Source organism: Crinia signifera, chromosome 6 (genome assembly GCF_055691185.1).
Source record: "Crinia signifera chromosome 6, ASM5569118v1, whole genome shotgun sequence".
Classification (NCBI taxonomy): Eukaryota; Metazoa; Chordata; class Amphibia; order Anura; family Myobatrachidae; genus Crinia; species Crinia signifera.
This window is the reverse complement of record NC_139222.1, coordinates 25,388,489-25,411,536: the sequence shown is the minus strand read 5'-3', so window position 1 is coordinate 25,411,536 and position 23,048 is coordinate 25,388,489. Positions and strand designations below refer to the sequence as shown.

Here is a 23,048-nt window from a genome sequence, read left to right as displayed (position 1 = left end):
CGCTAGCTATTAGATTTGTTTAATATCACAGTTTTAGTTCCTCTCAAACAACAGTTTATACCCTGTCTTACTAAATGTTAGGTTATTATCTTGATCCAGGGAATACTAATTATTATGCTGATCCAGTTCCGTGTATACAAGCTATTTGTCAGTTTAGTATGTTGAAATATTTAACCTACAAATCTGTCGTAAATCATTTACTACTTGATTTCCTTGACAGGACCCGTCAGGGACCACGCCCCAAATGTTTTTTGATTTGTCGCCAGTTTTTGACGGCGGCAAACACTCTGGCCCTAGTTTTAGGGCTATTTCAGTTAAACATCCTTCATGTTTTTCCTTGTTCCCCACCTTTTTTAGTTCTATGCTCCCATCCTGTCCTATATTTTCTGTTACCTCCCCCTTCACCATAAAGTCCGACTATAATCTGCATATCCTTGATTCAAGCTTTAGCTATGGTTTTTTTTTTTTCAAAAACTTTTTATTTTGTCAAAGCATCAATTCAAAGCATAATACATTGCTGTACATTCTGGCATGTGGTTCAGACATCAAGATTACAGATATATAAGGTGAAATTAGGTTACATAGTATTCACAAGTTTCCTTGTCGTTATTATAACGTGTACAAAATATTGAGTTTAACGGAGCAGGATAACCCCTTATTCTAGGATTAGCGGAGGATCATTAAGTAGCAACTGTTCTTCGTACCAGCGGGTATTCTTGAAACATTGATGAAGAGTTTGCTTGGTTGAAATGGGTAAAGTTTCCATGTAGCTGTTCCAGGTAGCGAAGAACTGTTTGGTGCGTGAGTCCTTTTGGAGGGAGGCCTCCAACCAATTCATGTGAAAAATAAAAAACAATTTATCTTTGAACATTGCCAAGGCTGGAGGGGAGGTTTGGATCCATACTTGAAGGATCGTTTTGCGGGCAGCCGAAGAAATTGCCAACATTAATTTTTTGATGGGTTTAGGGGTTCTAATTTTTTCTGGGAGGATACCAAATATGGCCCATTCTGGGGTGAGCGGGGTGTAATTTACCAAATGCTCGTTAGCGAAGTCACGGACGTCGGTCCAGAATTTCTTCACCAGCGGGCAAGCCCAGAAGCAGTGGTATAGGTCTGCTTGGGGGTTGTTACATCTGGTGCATCCTGGAGAGTCCAGGATTTGCATCTGAAATCCACGTGAGGGAGAAATGTATGATCGGTGAAAAATGTTTAGGTACATTTCCAAGAATTTGGCCATTGGGAATGTCGTGATTGAGGTCTGTAAGGTCTTTAACAGAGTGTCTGTCGTTAAGGAAGGGAAGTGTTCTAACCATTGGTTGAGGCCTGTGCGTTGTGATGAATAGTCGAGAGGTTTTCGGAGGAATTTATAGTAAGTAGAGATCGCTTTTTTGGGTAGGGGGGGAGCCAAGAGTACATTGTCAAGGTCATTATTCCAATCTCTTTCCGGGATAAGTTTAGAAATTTTGTCAGCGTACGATCGGGCCTGAATAAAATTTAGGTTAAGGGTGGTTATCACTGGAAAATCTTTAGAGGCTGCTAAAAAAGTGAGTGGTTTGTGAGTTTAGGTGTCTATTAACTGTCCGACTCTATATAGTCCTGCATTATTCCAACTCGTAAAGAGGGGTGGGGCGTTACCTTCATGAAATTGAGGGTTTCGTACGAATGGTAGATGAATGGAATGATTTGGATTCAAGTGAAAGGAGTGGCGTAAAGTTAGCCATAATTTACGGACTGACATCAGGAGGGGATTCAGGTGTATTTCTGGAGGGATGTCCCTATCTTCTAGGTGTAGGAAGGCAATTAGGGAGGTACGGGGTAGGAAGTTTTGTTCTAGGGTGGTATTAGCATAAGTATGGTTCGTGAGTAGCCAGTCTTTAAGGTATCTGAATACCGCCGCTTGATTATATGTTGTTATATCCGGGAAATTAATGCCACCGTTCCATTTGGGCTGAATTAACTTAATCATTCCAATCCTTGCTCTTCCCTTGTTCCAAATAAAAGTTCGGAACAGTTTTGTTATGGTAAGGGTATCAGGTTTGGTTAGTAGAAGAGGCAGAACTTGGATCTGGTACAAGAGTTTTGGGAAATATATCATTCGAAGGAGGTTCGCCCTGCCCAAGTAGGACAGCTGGAGATGGCCCATTCTATTTAAATCTCTGGTGAGATTTTTGATAGTCTTGCTTATGTTATAGGTATATAAGTTTTGTATATTTTTGGGCAGGGTTATGCCTAAATAAGTCAGACGACCTTTAGCCCATCTCATGGGTAACTGTGAAGCCCACTTGGGGCGGGTAAACCCCCGTTTCAGATATAAGATTTCAGATTTTTCCAGATTAATTTGGAACCCGGATAGCCGACCTGAGTTACGTAGGAGATCTAGGAGAGGGCGTAGTGAGGTTTTGGGGTTAGATATGTATATTAAGACATCATCGGCGAATGCAGTAGTTTTAATTTCCATGTTGCCTACACGTATTCCCTGTAGGGTGGGCCAAGAGTCAATTAGTCTGAGTATGGGGTCTAAGGAAAGGTTAAACAAGATCGGGGAAAGGGGGCATCCTTGTCTAGTCCCTCTGTACATCCTGATGGGTGTGCTTTTAGTTCCATTAATAAGTAAGGAGGTGTCTGGGTCATTGTAAAAGAATTTTACCAGGTTTATAAAATGAGGTCCGAAAGAGTAGGCTGAGAGTGTTAGGAATAAGAAGGGCCAAGAAACGGTGTCAAATGCCTTATGGGCGTCTAAGCTCAGTAACATGTGTGGGGCATTGGGGTGGAGGTTGGAAGTAATTACCGAGGCAATTGCAGTGCGAATACCCTTAACGGATTGTCGTCCCACGACAAACCCCATTTGGGTAGGTGAAATGATTTCCGAAAAGAAGGACTGTATTCTTGTTGCCATAATTTTAGATAGGAGCTTAAAATCTACATTTAAAAGGGTAATAGGGCGGTATGAGTCCAACTTTGTGGAATCACGTCTGGGTTTAGGAATTAAGGTCGTGTATGCCGCATTAAATGTGGGATAAGAGGGTTGGGCTTTATGTATGGTCTGGTAGAGTTCCAACAGTGTTGGAATGATGTCTGGTTGTAATATTTTATAATATTCCCCGGAAAATCCGTCTGGTCCCGGGGATTTATTTGTTTGAAGGGATGTGATGGCTTGTGTCACCTCCTCAGCTGTGATGTCTTTGTCTAACATTTCAATTTGGGATTGGGAGAGAGAAGGTAATCTAGAGTCTCTGAGTAGTTGGTCCATTTGTGCGTAGTCCGGGGGGTCAGCTGAGTATAGAGTGGTGTAAAAAGATTGGAATGCATTGACTATGTCATGTGTCTTTGTCAGGGGTGGGGAATCGCTAGTTTGATTTATGGATGTGATGTGGCTCCTGCGATGGAAGGGTTTAGTCAAATTTGCTAATAAACGCCCAGTGCGGTTACCCCATCGATAATATCTATTTTTATTGAAATCAAGATGCCTTTGAGCCTGTAAGAGTAAAAAGTCTTCAAGAAGATGTTTCGCCTGTTGGTAAGCTGTGTGATTGTCATCGTTGGGGTTGGAAATGTAGGTGCTAAGGCAAGTGGTCATGTTGGTGTGTAGGGATTCGTATTGTTTCTTGGAAGTTTTGTTCCGTTTGGCCACATATGCTATTATGTGACCCCTCATTACCGATTTTGCAGCTTCCCAAAACAGCACCGGTGTGTCCCAATGTTCTATGTTAGTGTCCATGTAGTCAAGCCAGTGGTGTTTTAGGTATTGACGAAAGTTTTCTGAGTGAAATAGATATGAGGGAAATCTCCAAGACCTGTGTAGCGGGTTCGTAGAGGATATGTTGAGAGATATGGTTATGGGGGCATGATCTGAGATTAGGATGTCTCCTATGTTAGCTGAGGTGACAGAGGAAATTAGGTGGTCTGCTACAAGTATGTAGTCTATTCGTGAGAATGAACGATGGACTCCCGAGTGAAATGTGTATGATTTGTCAGTTGGGTGAAATAGCCTCCATGCATCAGTTACATGTGTTTGGGTTAAGAATGTATGTATGTAGTTCGTGGAGGAGGTAGTTTATCCAGTGTGGGGTCTTTAACTATATATATTAAAATCTCCTCCTATGATTAACGAGGAGTGTGATCGTTGTGCTAATAGTTGGGAGATCTGGCAGAGAAAGTCTGGGGCCTGGGTGTTGGGGGCATATATATTTAAGATAGTGTATGTCGAGTCTCCTATCCGGATGTCTAATAGCAGGAATCTGCCCTCAGGGTCTAAGATTGAGTCGGTAACAGAATAAACCAGTTTTTTTGAGAAAAGTACAGCTACCCCTCTTGATTTGGTGACGTAAGGGGCCGATATGCACTCTGCGATCCATGGTGCCCTAAGTGTTGAGTCCTCACCGGCCTTCCAATGGGTCTCCTGCAATAGGATGATATCTGGGTCATGGTGTTTTATATGGGATATTATTCTCCTCCTTTTAATTGGGGAGTTTAAGCCGCACACATTCCAAGATAATACGTTAATAGAGTGTGGGGGGACAGGGGGCGGGGCCACGACGGAGCGGGAGTGAGGAGTGGTGTGTGAGCTCCCCAGCAGGGAATTATCCGTCTACCTGCATGACGCTGTGCTGCCGAATTTCCCCCAGCCAAACGAGCCGCTGAATGGGTTGTAAACCCGGTCGGAGGAACTGCGTAGAGTGGGGACGCCGCAGTGGCTTAATCCGGATATCCGGCTCTTGCTGACGGAGCGTGCGGCTAACCTAACAGGACGCTGGAGCTGCCGCGGCTCTACACGACTGGAGTTGTTGGCCGTACTTGAGAGAGGGGTGACTGTGCGACTGGAATCAGCGCTGTGGGGGGACGTATCCCGCCACGCCGGCGGTTGATCTCACGACACCAGGCCTTCTGGACAGTTTATATGCTGTATACTGCCGGCTTTTTTCCATTCCGATATACAAGCAATGCCGCTGTGTGAAATACGCATCTCCGAGTCTGTATGAGCCTACCTCTTTCTGGGAAGTGAACTTAACAGCCACTGCGGTGAAACACGGTGCAGTATACAGTGTCTTTACTTTGTGGAACTGCTTCAATCTATGTACTATTTTTGCGTATACTAAAGTGCCTTTATTAGCAAGATAAAGAGTCACAGTATTTCCATAAGCATAAGCAAAAGGCTCAGGGCTGGGCAAAAATTTTTTTTTTTTTTTTTTTCTTTAGCTGTGTGGGGTACAGTTAAGTGCAACAGTGCTGGACTTATTGTTATCTTTGGTTCACCATTTGCAAGCAGAAAAATGGGCAAAGCAACCAATGCCGCAGCTGCGGCTCGTCTTGAAAAGTTTGCAAGATCTCAGCCTGGTAACTCTGCATCAACCCCTGCTACAACCCCCCAGCCCACCCCTACTAAACATAAAAGCCCGGAGAAATCCGAGGACCCAACATTACAGCAGCTACTCGATGCTATTACAAATTCTGAGCAACATTTATCGCGACAGATGACAGACCTGCAATCTGAGGTCCAATCTGTGAAATCTGACCTTAGAGCCATTACCACTCGAATTGATGAAGCTGAAAAGCGTATTTCCCATCTTGAAGATGTAAACTCCCAATGGCTCAAAAAGGTTGATAAATGCATTCAGCAGACCTCAGATCTCAAAATGAAACTCACAGAGGTGGAAGGCAGACTGAGGCGTAATAACCTCAGATTCGTAGGCCTTCCTGAGCGCTCTGAGGGACAGAATCCTACCCAATTTGTCGAAAGCTGGCTGAGCGATACACTTGGCAAAACTATATTCACCCCTCTTTTTGCGGTGGAGCGCGCTCACAGAATTCCATTTAAATCACCTCCGCCTGGAGCGTCACCAAGAACATTTATTGTTAAATTTTTGAATTTTGTGGATAGAGATGCTGTTCTCCGCTGTATACGCACTAATGGTCCTTTGCTTTTTAATGGAAATAAAATTTCAGTATTCCCGGACTTTGCTCTCGAAGTCCAGCGGGACAGAGCCAAATTTGGAGACATCAAGAGGAGGCTTCGTGAACAAAATTTGAGCTATTCTATGCTGTTCCCATCAAAACTTCGTGTGGTGGATAAAGACTCCACTCACTTTTTTGTGAACCCTGAGGAGGCAGCTCAATGGCTGGACACTAAATTTACTGCAGTAAGGCAGTCAGCGCATTTGTAGGAAATATCTATATTAATGTATTCCTGAAAGGAACCTGCTGGGGAATCTCCCTAACTAGGGGTGGCCCTCTATTTTTTTCCCCTAGCCCCTTCAGTGTGAATCTTAAAGAGAGCTTATCTTTTCCCCTTTTTTTTTTTTTTTTTTTCTCTTTTTTTTTTTTTTTTTCTCTTCTGTGTGGTAGGGAGGTGGGGTGGGTTTGGGTCTAGGTATGCCTATAGGATGTGGGTGTACAGGGTGGGGGGAGGAAGGTAACCATTGGATGTTTGATGATTATAGTAACCAAAGCCGTGTTGATCTTAATAATGTATTGCCTATATTCTACGTATTTACTATGCCTAAAGTTTCTCTTAAACTATCTACTGAATTAAAATGGTAAAAATTTTGGCTTGGAATGTTAGGGGCCTAAATAACAAGGTCAAGCGTTCATTAGTTCTGAAGCAGATCAAATCATATGGGGCAGATGTTGCCTGCTTAGTCGAAACTCACCTGGTTGGGGGAAAATTGATGGCACTTAAGCAGCGATGGGTGGGGAGGGCCTTCCATTCTTCTTTCTCAACAAATTCCCGAGGGGTTTCTATACTTGTTAAAAAGTCTATTAATTTTGTATGTAATCGGGTGGAGGTAGACCCAGGGGGCAGATACATGTTTATCGACTGTATCCTTAACTCTCTCCCATTGCAACTGTTGGCAGTATATATTCCCCCCCCCTACTCTTCTGAAATCTTAACTAAGGCCGTTGCGTTTGCGGCGCAGAACCCATCTGCCCCTATATTATGTACAGGGGACTTTAATAACACTCTGGATCCAGACATGGACAGATGGCGTAGTACCACAATTACAGGCTCAGGGGGAAATGCAGTGTTTTCCAATTTTATTAAGGATCTGGGCTGGATTGATGTCTGGCGGGAGCGGAACCCGAAGGCCCTGCAGTACTCTTGTTATTCCACAACATACCAGACATTCTCCAGAATCGATCTGATGCTGACGTCTCGGTCTCTTTCTCCACTGGTCAGAAATATAGAGTATAAGCCTCGAGGAATTTCGGACCACTCTCCCGTGGTTTTGGAATTTTCCGATGGTCTGGACAGGGGCCAGGGATTCTGGAAACTGAATCCAGCATGGCTTCAATATATGGGATCAGACGACAGCTTGAGGGACTCTATGGCAGAATATTGGCTATACAATCGTGGCTCAGCTAGTGCCGCGGTTGAGTGGGATGCCTTTATAGCATTTATGAGAGGCGGATTTAGGAAACGTATAAAAGAAATTAGCAAGAGTAATAAAGATCGGATACAGGATCTGGAGGATAAATGTCTCAGCTCAGAGTCTGAATATCTAGCCAATAAATCCCCGGGATCCTTGCAGAAATGGCAAGGTGCTCGCCAGGTTTGGCTGGCTGCAGTTCAGGAGGATAACGCTAAACTGATGCTGCACCGTTCCTTATCGGTATACCAGCTATCCGATAAGCCGGGGCGTTACTTGGCTTATTTGGCAAAAGCCGAGGCTCCCCCCTCTTGTATAGGTCCTATCAAGAATACCCAGGGTCATCTGATATCTGACACGGCTCAGATGGGCGAAATTTTTATGGAGTATTTTAAAGAGCTTTATACCTCCAAACTAAACATCACCCTTGACCAGCTAGAATCATCGTTAGAGAGGATAGACCTTCCTAAATTATCCCAAACCGACAGTCTAGTACTGGAACAACCTCTAGATATTAGTGAAGTCCGCCAGGCGATTAAAGAACTCTCGGCGGGCAAATCTCCTGGACTAGATGGTATGCCCATAGAGGTTTTTAAGAAATATACAGAGCCTCTATCCCAGTTATTACATACTACCCTTATGCGCTGCTTCGAGGAGGGGGAGCTCCCGGAGTCAATGGCTGAAGCCAAGATTGTATTGATATTGAAGCAGGGGAAAGAGGCGTGTAATATCGACTCATACCGCCCTATATCTTTAATATCTAATGAAGCCAAAATCTTGGCCAAAATTTTGGCAAAAAGACTGGCGGGATGTATTTTGAAAATTGTGCACCCCAACCAAAATGGCTTTATGCCAGGTAAATCTACTATTGCAAATTTACGTAGGCTTCATACTCATTTACAATTACCCGTTGACCCTGAGAGCTCTCCCGCTGTCCTCTCCTTGGATGCCACTAAAGCCTTTGATGTTGTAGAATGGCCATATTTATGGGCCACACTCAGGGCATTTGGGATTGGCGATAATTTTGTTAAATGGATACAACTTCTGTACAAATGCCCCTCAGCTAGGGTATCCCTGAATGGGTGGACTTCAGCGGCTTTTGGACTCTCTAGGGGCACAAGGCAGGGGTGTCCTTTATCTCCCCTGCTTTTTGCGCTCGCTATTGAGCCTTTAGCCTGTATTATGAGGACTCATCCAGGGATTAGAGGATTAAAAATGGACCAGGGACAGGATGTGGTATCTTTATACGCAGATGATGTTCTGATATATTTATTTGATTATCGGATATCACTCCCAATAGTTTTTGAACTCATTGCGGAATTTGGCCTACTTTCCAGTTTTAACATCAATTGGAATAAATCAAACATTCTATATCTGGGTTCAGATACTATACAACCGCGTCCTCTCCCTTCTCCATTGGTGTGGGCTACGAAATTTAAATATTTAGGAATACAGATTACTCGTCACCCTGAGGATTTTTTTCAATATAATATCTCCCCAATTTTGGCTAGAATAGACGGAAAATTTAAGTCCTGGAGCAAATTACCACTGACAGTTTCCGGACGAATTAACCTAATAAAAATGGTTATTCTTCCCCAGATGCTTTATATTCTCCAGAACTCCCCCATCTTTTTACCTAAAACCTTATTTAGGAAATTAAACAGTAAGATATCATCGTTCATTTGGCATAATACGCGCCCCAAGATCCAACTGAGTAAACTTATGACGGATAAGAAATTCGGGGGCATGGGACTTCCCGACCTCCGTCTGTATTATCTATCTGCACAACTTTCACAACTGTGCCCATGGATGAGGGATGGGGAAGACTCTGATTTAGCCAAAGCATTAATTTCTCTGGCTACGCCCAGACTTAATCCTATTAACAGAATCTTACAGCCAGGCATTTATCCTCTTGATCCTCCGCAAGTAAGACAGGCCATCTCAATTTGGCAGGAGGCTGATAAAATTCTAAATATACAAGGACTAGACCCCTCACATCCCTTAGAGGACTATGTTACATTTAAGGAGTTGGCATCACTTCAAATTAAGGAAGTCTGGCACCGCTATTCAGTTACTACTCTCGGTCAAATTTATGTCTCTGGTCGAATCAAAACCTTTGCTGAAATGAAGGCTGAATTTGGGTTTCCCAAAACTTATTTATATCGTTACCTACAGCTGAAAACAGCAATGGAGGCACAATTCTCCGGGAGGGTCCCAGAATTGCGTGAGCTGCCCATTAAGGTTATTATTAGGATTGGGGGTAAACATAAATTAGTCAGTAGGTTATACAAGCGTCTTAATGCAGATAGGGGTGAAGCTTTGTTGGAAACATTGAGGGATAAATGGGCCCAAGATCTGGGACCGCTGGAGGAGGGGGAATGGCGTGAGGCAGTTCCTTATACTCTAAAAGCTACCAATGCTATTCGGGTGCAGCAAGTGCAACTCTTTATTCTCCATAGAGCCTACCTATCGACAACTCGGTTGGTTAAATTTAATGGTCGGTCGTCAGTATTCTGCCCTAAGTGTAATATACACCCAGGATCGTTCTTCCATCTAACCTGGCAGTGTCAGTTGCTATCTGCGTATTGGGAAGAGGTGATTCAGACTCTGTCAGATTCCGGGATCCCCCGTGCTGCCCTAACGGTAAAAAGCTGTCTTTTGAATATTTTCGATAATAGACTTATAGGATCCAGTGATCGGCAATACATTAGCATTACATGTTCATTGGCTAAAGTTATTATTGCCAGAGGATGGTTGGCAAAAAATGGCCCTAACATAGCCTGCTGGAAAGCCTTAGTTAATTACACACTCAGACATGAGAAATTTGTCTATTCGAGCAGGAATACCCTGCATAAGTATTACAGAGTTTGGCATCGTTGGATTAGACTCTTCCCCAATGCAGAAATACAGTATCTGAATGATCTTAGGACTCAGTCTAATCAAGTCTCTTCTTTATGACCATATTTTATAGTTTAGCACTATTTTAGCCGATGAGATATTTTACACTATATGCACTTTATTTAACACGTGCTTATTTAATATGTATTATGCCACGATTTAACTTTTGTATCTGTTGGTATTATGAATTATCATGCTTAGTATTAATTATTCTTTTTATTACTCTTCACTGTTATTTACATATATTTTTTTTTTTACTCTGCGTACAGTAGTTTTCGTATATTAATTGGATTATACACTTACATAGTACTCACTTTATAAACTTTACGGTTTACACTAAGTATATTTGTGAATTTGGAAATTATGTTACTTAATATTATATAATATAATGAATATTTCTTATGGTCATTATGAGATAAGTAGGACACTCAGGAATGCACGGGGTTTTTATTGGCAAAGGGTTAAGAGAAGGTATCTTTGCTATGACCGATCCATTAACACGGCTGTGTCTACTCAACATTTAATACGAGGGGGTTACCGACTGGGGGGGGGGAGGGGGGGGTTTCTTCTCTTTGCTTTTTCTTTCTTTTCTCTTTTTCCTTCAATTATGGTTTAATGTTTGGGGTTAGACAGGCACTATAAGGACATTTTGATATAGAGTATGCTAATAATGATAGTTTGACCTTATTTTTTAGTCGCATTGAGGTATCTGTAATAATTATGGTTTTCATAACTATAGTGATGTCTTTCAATGTATTTATACCTGTTTTTTCTGAAATCAATAAAAATTATCTTTAAAAAAAAAAATAGAGTGTGGGGGGGGTGAGTATGGTAGGGTCGTGGGAGCGTGTGGGGTCATCCTACTCCAGCCTTGGCAAAGACATTAGAACAGAGATTAAATATACAAGACGGTCCTCCATCCCAGCGAGTGCAGGACCGTGTAGTGACATACGGTAAATTCCACATCTGATAGATTAGATATGTCTGATACAGCAATGTATTTCGAGCAGTAATAACAAAAATATTATGAGTTGTAAGAAACATGCGAAGCTTTGACAACATTTTCCATATTTTCCAAACCAAACTTTCCCGGTGGGCTCTGATTGGGGTATCAGAACCGACCGGATGTGAACTATACAACAGTAACAGTATATCTAACAATAATAAACTTAACATTAATTAATGTCTAGCACAAGGAGAAACAATTAGGATCAGCAGTATTGTGTAAAAGCTCATGTTATCACTGGTGAGCTAGGAGAATCAATTGATGGCATCAGGTGCGCTCTTGCGGCTTCAGGGTCGTCGAACAATAGAGTGCGTCCATTGTCCGTCACCCGCAGTTTGGCCGGGTACAGTAAGGCGAATCTCCTATGGGAGTCCACCAAAAATTTGCATATTGGGGAAAAGGCCTTACGTTTCTGGGCTACTGCCACAGAAAAATCTTGGAATATGAGTACACGTTTGCCATCAATTGTGAGTTGCTCCATTTTCTTGTAAGCACGTATTATTGATTCTTTTGTTCTGAAATCAAGGTATCGTGCTATTACTGGCCTAGGGCGTGAGCTGGGGTCCGTCCTTTCTGGTCCGATTCTATGCACTCGTTCTATGTGAGGGAAGTCAACTGTGTCTGATACATCTAGCGCTAGTAATAATTTGGATGTGAGATAGTCTGACAACATATTTGGCTTAATGCTTTCAGGGATGCCTATGAATCGGAGGTTATTTCTCCGGTTTCTATTTTCTAAATCCTCTATTTTGTCTTGGAGTTCCTGTATCATCATTGTTGAGGAGTCTGAGGAGGATTGTATGTTAGTAACAGAATCCTCCACATCGCTCACTCTTTGTTCAAGGTCAGCAATACGGGAGGTGTTAGCTACGACTTCCCTGACTGTAGTCTGGAAAGAGGTTTTGAATTCATCTAGCTTTTTGTCAATGTGTGGCATCAGGACTGACAATATTTCCTGAGCTGTAGATGATAAGCCCGACTGGCTGTCTGAGGAGATGTCATCATCATGTGGGGGGTTGGCATCCGTGGTGGATTGTGAGGAATGGGGAGCTGAGGGTGTCTTGTTAGCGTTCCTATTGCGGCGCATTTTGTGCTCTTCAAGTGGTGAGGTAGGGCGTGAGTGTGATGGGGACAGGAATCTGTCCATTAACCAGGTTTAGTGTAGGGGGGTGAGGGGAAATAGGAAAGGTTAGGAGAGGGGTACCACCTGGAGTATAGGCAGCAATTGGCCCAGGTAATGGGTGGTAGGTATATTGGTAATATATTAGATGTACCGAGTGGTGCACTTTTTCCCGGGTTCACTCAACTTCTCAGTCGTCTGAGTGACAAGGATCGGACAACAAGATCTTAAGATAGAATCGGGCCCACCAGTGAGAGTCAGATATGAGGGTGGTGAAATATTACAATGTCATATTATGGCAAATGGCTGTTTCCCCCTGCTGAGGGTAATGGTCTACATTCTAGCTATGTATTGGTATATCTTTGCAACTGCAGAGGTAGGAGGCAAGTAATGTAGGGTACACACCAGGACGACCACCATCGTATACGATCGATCGATTGACGACCATGGAACGATTTCGCTTGGACTTCCCGGGAGCTCCCAGGCAGTCCCCAGCAAACGATTAGCAAAAATTGTGGTTTTTTGGCGAAACGATTCAGATCCGATCCCGATGCGCCCACGATGGTCGTTAAGACGGTCGGATCGCTGGTTTTTGTTTTTTTGCAAGAACACATGCGACCGTCGTCAGATTGGCCTTTGAAATTTCAATGAAGGGGCTGGACTAGCAGAGGGGGAGGACTAGCAGAGGGGGATAGGAATAGCAGCAGCCATTTTAAACCAGTGTATTTCTGCTTTGTTACTAGTGAGGCTTGGTTTATACCTGCTGAACGCTGGACATAGCTATTTACACATTACTTTGTTTTGCCTGCCATTACAAAGTGTCTTTTAACCCTGCACTATGGAGAATGCAGTGATGGGTAGTCACCAGCAACAGTACCTGCTCTATTATGCAGTGTTGAAGCTCAGGCGTCAGAGAGCCCAGCGCAGGAGAGAAAGATCATGCTGGACAAAGCAGTGGCTACTTCAGCGTCAGACTCGTTCGCACATGCCACTGCTCAGGGACATCAGGGAGAATAACCCAGACAATTTTCGTAACTTCTTGAGGATGGATGATGCCACATTCCAGGAATTGCTGCGTCTGGTGACTCCCCACATCGAGAAGCAGGATACCAAGTATCGCATGGCTATCCCTGCTGAGGAACGGCTGGTGGTGACCCTGAGGTTTTTGGCGACAGGACGGTCTCTTGCTGACCTAAAGTTTGGATCCCTCATCTCCCCGCAAGCTTTGGGCCTCATCATCCCGGAGACCTGCAAAGCCATTGTGAAGGTGCTGCAGTACCAGTATTGCAAGGTAAGGATGAAAAATACACTGTACACTTTATTGTGCAAACAAAATATTTTTATTTATAATTTAGGCCTAGTACAGAAACAGGTTTTTTTAGGCCTTTCATAGGTAAAACATGTAAAATAGTAAATAGATTTATTGTGTCAACACAAATATATTATAATACCATATATAAAAGATATTGTACAAAAACACTATATATAAAGATTTAAGTATGTATGACCCAGTTTAAACTTTCCCAATAAGTACGGGCTACTGTGTGGCAGAGGATGTCCGCTGCAGATAAGTAACATGCCCACATGGCGCATGGCGCAGATGCAATGGTCCCGGCCCCATTGATGTGCGCCATACGCCATGTGAGCAGTGGCCATCACATACCTGCAGCTGAGACCATGTCTTCCGCACAGTACCCCATACTATTGGTAAAGACAAAAGGGCAATAAATGGAGTTTGCTATCCAGATTGAGGAGAATCCTGTTCTCCCTCTGGTAATGCAGGTACAGGTAGCAGCATATAAAAAAACAAAAAAACACACTGTGGCCCTTGTGTGGCAGAGGATGTCTGCTGCAGATATGTAAAGGCAGCGGCCCACATGGCGCATATGCAATGGTCCCGGCCCCATTGATGTGCGCCATACGCCATGTGAGCAGTGGCCATCACATACCTGCAGCTGAGACCATGTCTGCCGCACAGTACCCCATACTATTGGCAAAGACAAAAGGGCAATAAATGGAGTTTGCTATCCAGATTGAGGAGAATCCTGTTCTCCCTCTGGTAATGCAGGTACAGGTAGCAGCATATAAAAAAAAACAAAAAAACACACTGTGGCCCTTGTGTGGCAGAGGATGTCTGCTGCAGATATGTAAAGGCTGCGGCCCACATGGCGCATGGCGCAGATGCAATGGTCCCGGCCCCATTGATGTGCGCCATACGCCATGTGAGCAGTGGCCATCACATACCTGCAGCTGAGACCATGTCGATTGTAAATGATAAAGTAGCCTATTTTTTAAGACAGATCCTCAAAAACAGGAGACTCTGGATCTTCTATCAGTAAAGAACTGTAGAATTGACGGTACTGGGGGGGTTGAGAAGGCTGTGTAGGTGTTGACTAGGTATGTGTTGGAATTGTGCTCGACTGGCCTGCTACGGTGGCAGGCGGAGTAGGCACTGGTGATTCTAATGACAGTGGTGTGTCTGGTGCACTACCCATGCCAACTATTTTAGTGCCACTGTTGAGATACCCTAAACTGCCATTATACACCAACTCCATGCATAACTTTTCAAAAGTAAGTTGCTGGTCCGGAGCCATGTTTGCGAACACACTCTGCCACATAAGTGAAGTAGTTGTCATGTTTGTCCGGGTTTCTTTGCAGGACTTGATGTGCCCGCATCATAAATTCTTCATGTGCTGATGCTTCTCCTTTTTTTCCTTTGCCACGCATTTTTTTGGCACGGGGGAGTGGTGGAGTGGGTTCCAGGGTGGGTGGCGGAGTGCGTGCCGGAGTAGGAACTTCGTTCGATGTGCATGCATTCTCAGATAGGACAGATAGGTCTGGGGTTGCAGGTGGGTAGTCACCAAGCTGTAAAAAAATTGAACATGTTTACTAATCAATTCTATTTACTTCTAATTTCAGTTCCCTACCAGCGTGAATGAATGGAAAGTCATCGCAGAGGAGTTTGAACAGCGATGGAACTTCCCAAATTGCGGTGGAGCCATTGATGGCAAACATGTACGCATAGCCCAGCCTATCAATAGTGGTTCCTACTATTTTAATTACAAGGGCTATTTTAGCATTGTACTAATGGCTGTGGTGAATGCGAACTATGAGTTTATCTTCCTGGATGTAGGAAGGAATGGCCGTGCATCGGATGGTGGCACTTTCAAGGTCACAAAGTTCTACGAAAGGCTCATAGCGAACACCCTTCACTTGCCATCTGACCAGGAAACTAAACAGGGGCTTAACTTTGTGTTTGTGGCAGACGAGGCTTTTGGCCTGCACGAGCATGTCATGAAGCCATATGCGCAAAGGGGCCTGAACCATGACAAAAGGATCTTCAACTACGGGCTATCCAGGGCACTGCGTGTTGTGGAAAATGCTTTTGGCATCCTGGCTAGCCGGTTTCACATTTTCCACACTGCCATTAACCTGAGGGTGGACAAAATTGACTGGGTTGTCACGGCGTGCTGTGTCCTGCACAATTTGCTCCGCAGAAAAGCCACACAGCAAAGGGCTACAGGCACAGCACTCTAAGAAGACCAAGAACTGCCAGAGGAGGTAGTGCAGATATCCTCCTTGCAAACCCCAACACAACACTACACAGGGAGTGCACGAGCCAAACAGGTGAGGGAACAGTACATGGCCTACTTTAATGGGGAGGGCGCTGTGGATTGGCAGGAGGAATCAATTAGATAGCCAAAAAAATAGACTCACCGATGCAGACTGCGAATTCTCCTCCTCCTCCTCCTCCTGCGCCGTGACTACTTGGTTTTCATGTTCTACCATAAGGACTACTCCTGTCCTCATCGACTCCTGGCTGAGGGTGAATGTCAACCGGTCATAGTACCAGAGCGATGTTTGATACATCTCGTCGACTCCAGCACCAGACTTCTTTGCAGCCTCCACCTTCTTGTGTTCCTTTAAGAACACCGTGCGCAGATTCTGGATGCGTTTCCTCAACCATTCAACATTGGCCTCTGGGTGAAATGGAAGACTGTAGCGTGCCAAGTCCTCCAAGGCTTGGTTTCTTTTCATTTTGTTCGAATACTCTTTTGATTTTGTACGCCACAGGCATTCGTGTGAACGATATTTTTCAATAAACCCTTCCAAAAACTCTTGTTCCTTTGCGTTGGACATTGGGACTGTAAAAAGATAAAACCATTTTAGTTGTTATAGTTATACCCATTTTTTGTTTCATATTTAAATTTTTATAGTTATAGTTACCAGTTTACCTAGTTCTTATGTTTTAAGTATTTAAAATGTTAATAAACTTTTATGAAAACCACTATACATTTTATTGTGCAGATTGCTATTCACACACACAGGTGAATGGGGCCTAGCAGAGAGGAGTGCATGGAATACTGCAATGGTGGTCAATGGTTTATGTATATATATCTATATATACACAAACACACAAACACAGGTGAATGGGGCCTAGCAGAGAGGAGTGCCTGGAATACTGCAATGGTGGACAATGGTTTATGTATATATATCTATATATACACAAACACACAAACACAGGTGAATGGGGCCTAGCAGAGAGGAGTGCCTGGAATACTGCAATGGTGGACAATGGTTTATGTATATATATCTATATATACACAAACACACAAACACAGGTGAATGGGGCCTAGCAGAGAGGAGTCCCTGGAATACTGCAATGGTGGACAATGGTTTATGTATACACACACACGGGGCCCACCCAAAAAAAACAGTGACATGGTCGGGTGCACGGTTGCCAAACCAGTGCTCTTTACACACTATATACATTGGTGGCAACAGTGGGCATGCATAGGAGAGCATTGGGAGTGCAAACATACCAGGTTGTTGTTCTGGGAGCTGAGACAAGAAGGAGAGTCCAACTGCTGCGCCAGCGCTGTTTGCTAGGTGGAAAAACATGGCGCCGGGGGAGTGTTTAGGAAATGCCACTCAAATAGGCTGGATCAAACGACGGACGCACCGACGGACGGAGGCGGCAAAAAACACTCACGATCTGCATACGATTGATGGTCGGTCGGCCTGGGATTGACGGATCCTACCTGCAGCACGTAGGACCAAAGATGCGACCAAACGAGCGGCGTGAACGCGCATTGGATCGGAATCGGATCAAATAAATGGCAAAAACACACGATAGTACATACAATCTGCATACAACCGGTCGGAATTGGATCTAAATTGACAGAATCGGCCCCTTGTCGTCCTGGTGTGTACCCGGCATAAGTGGTGCATGGCCTCTGGAGTAAAAGTATAAGAAGTGTGTTAAAAGAATAATTTCTGGGGTAGAAGGTGGAATCACTCGGGCAGCACTGAGGTGCAAGTACATAACTGCTATCAGAGATATATTGTACTAGTCTGAGCCTGTGTCAAACATCCCTGCGAGGACTGCAAGTGACACTGACTTTTGGAAACGTGTGAAAGGAAGGTTCCAAATAAATAAGACTCTACCCTGGGCAAATTACTATCTGTGCAGGGGCAGAATTCAAGGTACGGGGTATAGGAGGTGCATTAGACTAACATAAAGTGCATTTAAACTCCAACCCAAAGACCCCTAGATAATAGGGGGATCACACACAATACTTGACTAAATAAGTGGAGACTTGTCAACCCCTAAAACGTCAACTGCAATGGGGAAAACGGGGAATGCAACAGCAGCAGCGGCGAGACTAGAAAGATATGCCAGATCCCAAGCAGGGGGGGAGTACAAATACCCCTGCCTCTACCCCGGTGACGACCCCAATTAAGGGCAACACTACATTAAGCACCCCAGAAATTACTATGCAGCAACTCATGGAGGCCATAAAAGGCAGTGACTGTCCGATAAAATCACAGATATGCAATCAGACATCACTTTTTTGAGACAGGAAGTAAAAGAGGTTAAAATACAACTTAATGAGGTGGAAAGTAGAGTCTCAAAAATTCACTCAGTATTGGTCACTAAAGTGGACATATTGGTTGAACAAGTACAGGACATGAAACTTAAAATGACCGATATGGAAGGGAGACTAATAGTGTGTACAGACGGTTCGATATGGCTTCCGATGTTGACGATATCGTCAACATCGGAAGCCATATCGCATACATATCGCATACTGATTGTATGCATTGTAAGGGCTTCCTAGCCCGATGCACTCTCCCGTTTAAGGAGAGATCGGAGGGGAGATAGAGTGGGCAGCACACTCTATCTAGCACAAATCGCAAGCATATCGCATGCATCGTATGTGCCTTGCGATATGCTTAAGATGCGATGTGCTATACGATTTCCAGGGCCCTGTCAGTCATCCTGTTGTTAAGTCAAAATCGCTTAGTCAAAATCTTAAGCAAATCTTAAGGCACATAGGAAATCGCATAGTAAATCAAATAGGAAATCGCATAGCAAATTGTATGGTTAAAAAGTCAAAATCTTAAGCATATCTTAAGGCATATCTTAAGGAGTAGAGAAAAAAAAAAAAAAAAGGGAAAAGTAAAAATCGGACAAAACATCGAATCGTACATCGGATCGCACAGAACATCGAACCGTGTGTACACACTCTGAGGAGAAACAACATAAGGTTTATTGGCTTCCCAGAGCGAGAGGAAGGATCTGATCCTATAAAATTTATGGAAAAATGGATCATAGAAAAATTCGGAGAAAACTCCCTTTCAAAGTCATTTGCAGTAGAAAGAGCCCATAGAGTGCCATTTAAACCACCACCCCCAGGGGCTCCCCCTCGCACAATGATTATAAAATTACTGAACTTTCAGGACCGCGACACAATTCTCCGACAGGCACGGACAAAAGGCTCAATGGATTACAATGGAACAAGGATATCACTGTTCCCAGATTTCGCCATAGAAATTCAAAAAGACAGAGCAAAATACAGTATACGGAAGTGAAAAGAAGGTTACATGAAAAAGGAATTAAGTACTCCATGCTATATCCAGCCAAGTTGAGAATTATAACAGAGGATCAGACCATCTTCTTCCAATCACCCAACGATGCAGCAAAATGGGTGGACAAATGGACACCAGGCCCAAACCAGCTTGCAGTTAGGGAGGCTTAAATCCTAATTAAGTACCAGGGAGTTCACCGCACTTTGGTGGCCCTAAAAAGTAAAAGGAGGGATCAGGGTAAGGATATGGGAATAGGTATACAGCAGGGGGTAGTGTATACAGGGTGGGGGGCGGGGGAGAGGGGGGAGTATGTGTTTATGTTGTTGGTACCCTTATTCAGATTGTATACAAAAGTAAACAAGCTCTGTATTAATGAGATGCCTGCAGAAATGCCCTGTGTAATCAATAGGCTATATAAGTCTCCGGGGATGCCCAGCCAAGCTAGGACATAGTATTCGGTCAGACATGAAGATTAAAAGACAGGGATGGTAGGGGTCATGTTCTGGAATGTAAGGGGCATTAATGATCAAATTAAGAGGGCATTGGTCTTAAAACAAATAAAACAATATAATGCAGACATTATTTGCCTTGCCGAAACCCACCTGGTGGGAAGCAAACTAAGGACCCTTAAGGAAGCTTGGGTGGGCCAGATATATCATGCACCCTTTACTACAAACTCAAGGGGAAAATCTTCCTTTTGCCTGTAGTAGGGTGAGGTCAGATGGGCTGGGCAGATTTATATTCTTGGAATGCACGATTCGATCAATGCAAATGTGCTTATTAGCAGTATATGTACCCCCTGCATTTTCTTACGATGTATTGAGGGAAGCTGTGGAATTTGTGCCCTCCTCTCAGGGCCTTCCCGTGCTATGCACCGGGGACTTTAACAATACCCTCGACCCCCATCTAGATAGATGGAGCGGGGCGCGGGTGGGAACGAAGAGGGGGAACAAAGGGTTGGATTTATTTATAACGGATCTTGGTTGGACAGATGTATGGAGAGAAAGGAACCCAAATACGAAACAATTCTCGTGCTTTTCAGCATCATATGATTCATTCTCCAGAATTGATCTGATGCTAGTATCCAACACAACTCATATACAAGATATGCTAGTGCGGATAGATCCGGAAGCTTTCTGGCTTATATCGCGCAGGCAGAAGTCCCAGTAACTATCATAACAAAAATAACCAATAAAGCAGGGATAACAGTACACACAAACCCAGAGATAGAGAAGGCCTTTAGGGTTCACTTTGATAGAACTCCTAAATAAAATAAAACTACCAAGTCTGCCAATGGCATGTAGAGAAGACACAAATAAACAACAAATAATAGAGGTGATTAAATCACTCCCAAATGGTAAATCGCCAGGGCTAGATGGCATACCTGGGGAAATATATAAAAAATATGCAGATATAATAGCCCCCATGCTATTGGATACACTGAACACTAGTTTTGAAGAAAATAGTCTTCCTAGATCTATGCTGGAGACAAAGGTAGTGGTACTATTAAAAACAGAGAAAGACTCTACGATATTGGACTCCTATAGGCCGATCTCACTGATCTCCGCAGAGGCAAAAATGATCGCCAAGATATTGACTATAAGGTTGAATCGACACCTGGATAAAATTGTACATGAAGACCAGACCGGCTTCATGCCTGGCAAAGCTACCTCTATAAACCTGCGGAAACTATATACCCATTTGCAGATCCCTCGGGAAAGTGAACCCTCCCCGGTGGTGGTGTCACTCGACGCGGTGAAGGCGTTTGACGCCGTCGAGTGTCACTTCCTCTGGGAGGTAATGAGGGCATTTGGGATAGGACCCAGATTTATTAGGTAGGTGCAATTATTATATACCAACCCTGTGGCCAGAATGGGGATAAATGGCTGTATTTTCCAACCATTTTCTATTGAAAGGGGAACGAGGCAAGGGTGTCCGTTATCACCGAGCCTATTCGCCCTAGCAATAGAACCACTCGCATGTATCCTAAGGGACCAATTGGGATCAGAAGGATTTAAGAGGGGGAGGCATAGGGACATAACGGCACTTTATGCAGACGATCTGCTGATATTCCTATCAGATGGAATTAAATCTGTCCCGACAGTATTAAAAATAATTGAGAAGTATGGAGATCACTCAGGTTTCCGGGTCAATTGGGGGAAATCTAGCATCCTCCCGATAGGACCAGGATCCCTGGCGAGATTCCAACTAGCCTCACCACTCAAAATAGTAAGTACATTTAAATATCTGGGAATATGGTTCTCCCCAGACCCTAATGACTTCGCTAAACTTAATCTAGATCCGCTAGTAGCATATCTAACGGCAAAAATAGAACAATGGAGTAAGCTACCCCTCACAACAACGGGCAGAGTAAATCTGCTAAAAATTATAATACTTCCCAAATTTCTGTACATTCTACAACAATCCCCCTGTTATATACTGAAAGTTTTTTTCAGGAAGATCAAGGGCATTATCTCCTCGTTCGTTTGGAATAACTCACGCCCTAAAATTAATCTCCAAACCCTAATGAGAGAGATAGGGGATGGGGGGCTAGCTCTCCCTGACCTTAGATTGTATTATATTGCCAGCCAAATAACATCAATGGTAGACTGGGCGGAGGGATTGGGGTCAGGAGAGGGGATAAAGGAACTAGTATCAAGGAGTGGAAATGGGATGACTCCTATGCAAATATTAATAATGAGATATGTAAGTAAAAAGGATGCCCCAATGGTGATACAAGCTAATAAAATATGGGGAGAAGTGAACAAATTATATGGCTTTCAAAGTCTTGATACTGAATACCCCCTTGACGATGCAAAGGGTTTGAGGGAATTGGAACATCTACAAGTATCTAAGACCTGGGGTAGGCATGGGGTTACCACACTAAGCCAATTGTATGTAAATAGGGAGTTAAAACCCTACGGCTATCTGCAGGAGGAATTTTCATTACCCCCTTCCCACATTTTCAGATATCTTCAGCTTAAAAATGCACTAGGTGCCCAATTTAAAGGTCAAGGCCCAGAATTTGGAACATCGCCCATTAAAAACGTATTAACTAAATCTAATAAGATATCTAAGATTTATAATTACTTGCTGCAAGTCAAAAATGAGAGCGGGCTTAGTAAAGTAAAAGAGAAATGGGAGGAAGACGTGGGACAGATGCTATGAATACAGTTCCCAATTTGATGAATTCAATAAAGGTCCAACAAATACAACTATATATACTACACAGATCATATACGTCCACAGGGAGGATGGTGAAATTCAATGCAATATCATCAGACAAATGTCCAAAATGCAACAACGCCCCAGGTTCATTCTTTCACTTGCTATGGGATTGCTGGGTGGTCCAGGACTTTTGGATAAGGGTTAAAAAGTACTTGGTTGAAATTGGGGTAAAGGAAAATATTCTTAAGCCCAAATGTTGCCTGTTAAATATAGTGAGAGACAGAGGAATAGACAGGGATCAGAAAGTTTTTATTGACAACTTGTGCTCCCTGGCCAAGGTAATGATAACAGGACCAGAATTCGAAGGTTGGTTAGCACTGATTGAGTATACAGCACGGCACGAAAGACATATCCATAAGAATAGGAAGACATTGGGGAAATATAAAAAGATATGGAACAAATGGTTAGTAAAAAAACTAACGTTATAGACACGTAATTTATTTAATAATAATTAGTAGACGTAGAGATTAGGTACAATTAGATATAAGTAACTAAATACATAAGGCAGTTCAGACAAAGTTAACTATTTAAGCAATGTGCACAATCACAAACCAGGGCC

General features: G+C 43.4%; 2 protein-coding genes across 2 annotated transcripts in view; both read right to left on the bottom strand.

Annotated features, from left to right (window-relative positions):
* LOC146009552 (uncharacterized) overlaps positions 1–23,048 on the bottom strand; it is a 485,071-nt gene that overhangs the window by 304,431 nt on the left and 157,592 nt on the right. The window lies entirely within an intron of this gene.
* Positions 13,681–16,900, bottom strand: LOC146010212 (uncharacterized). Its single transcript, XM_083151244.1, has 2 exons — positions 16,106–16,900; positions 13,681–15,253 (listed from the first exon to the last, which is right to left on the bottom strand). The coding sequence occupies exons 1-2, from the start codon at positions 16,526–16,528 to the stop codon at positions 14,954–14,956; spliced, it is 723 nt and encodes a 240-aa protein (XP_083007370.1). The 5' UTR covers positions 16,529–16,900; the 3' UTR covers positions 13,681–14,953.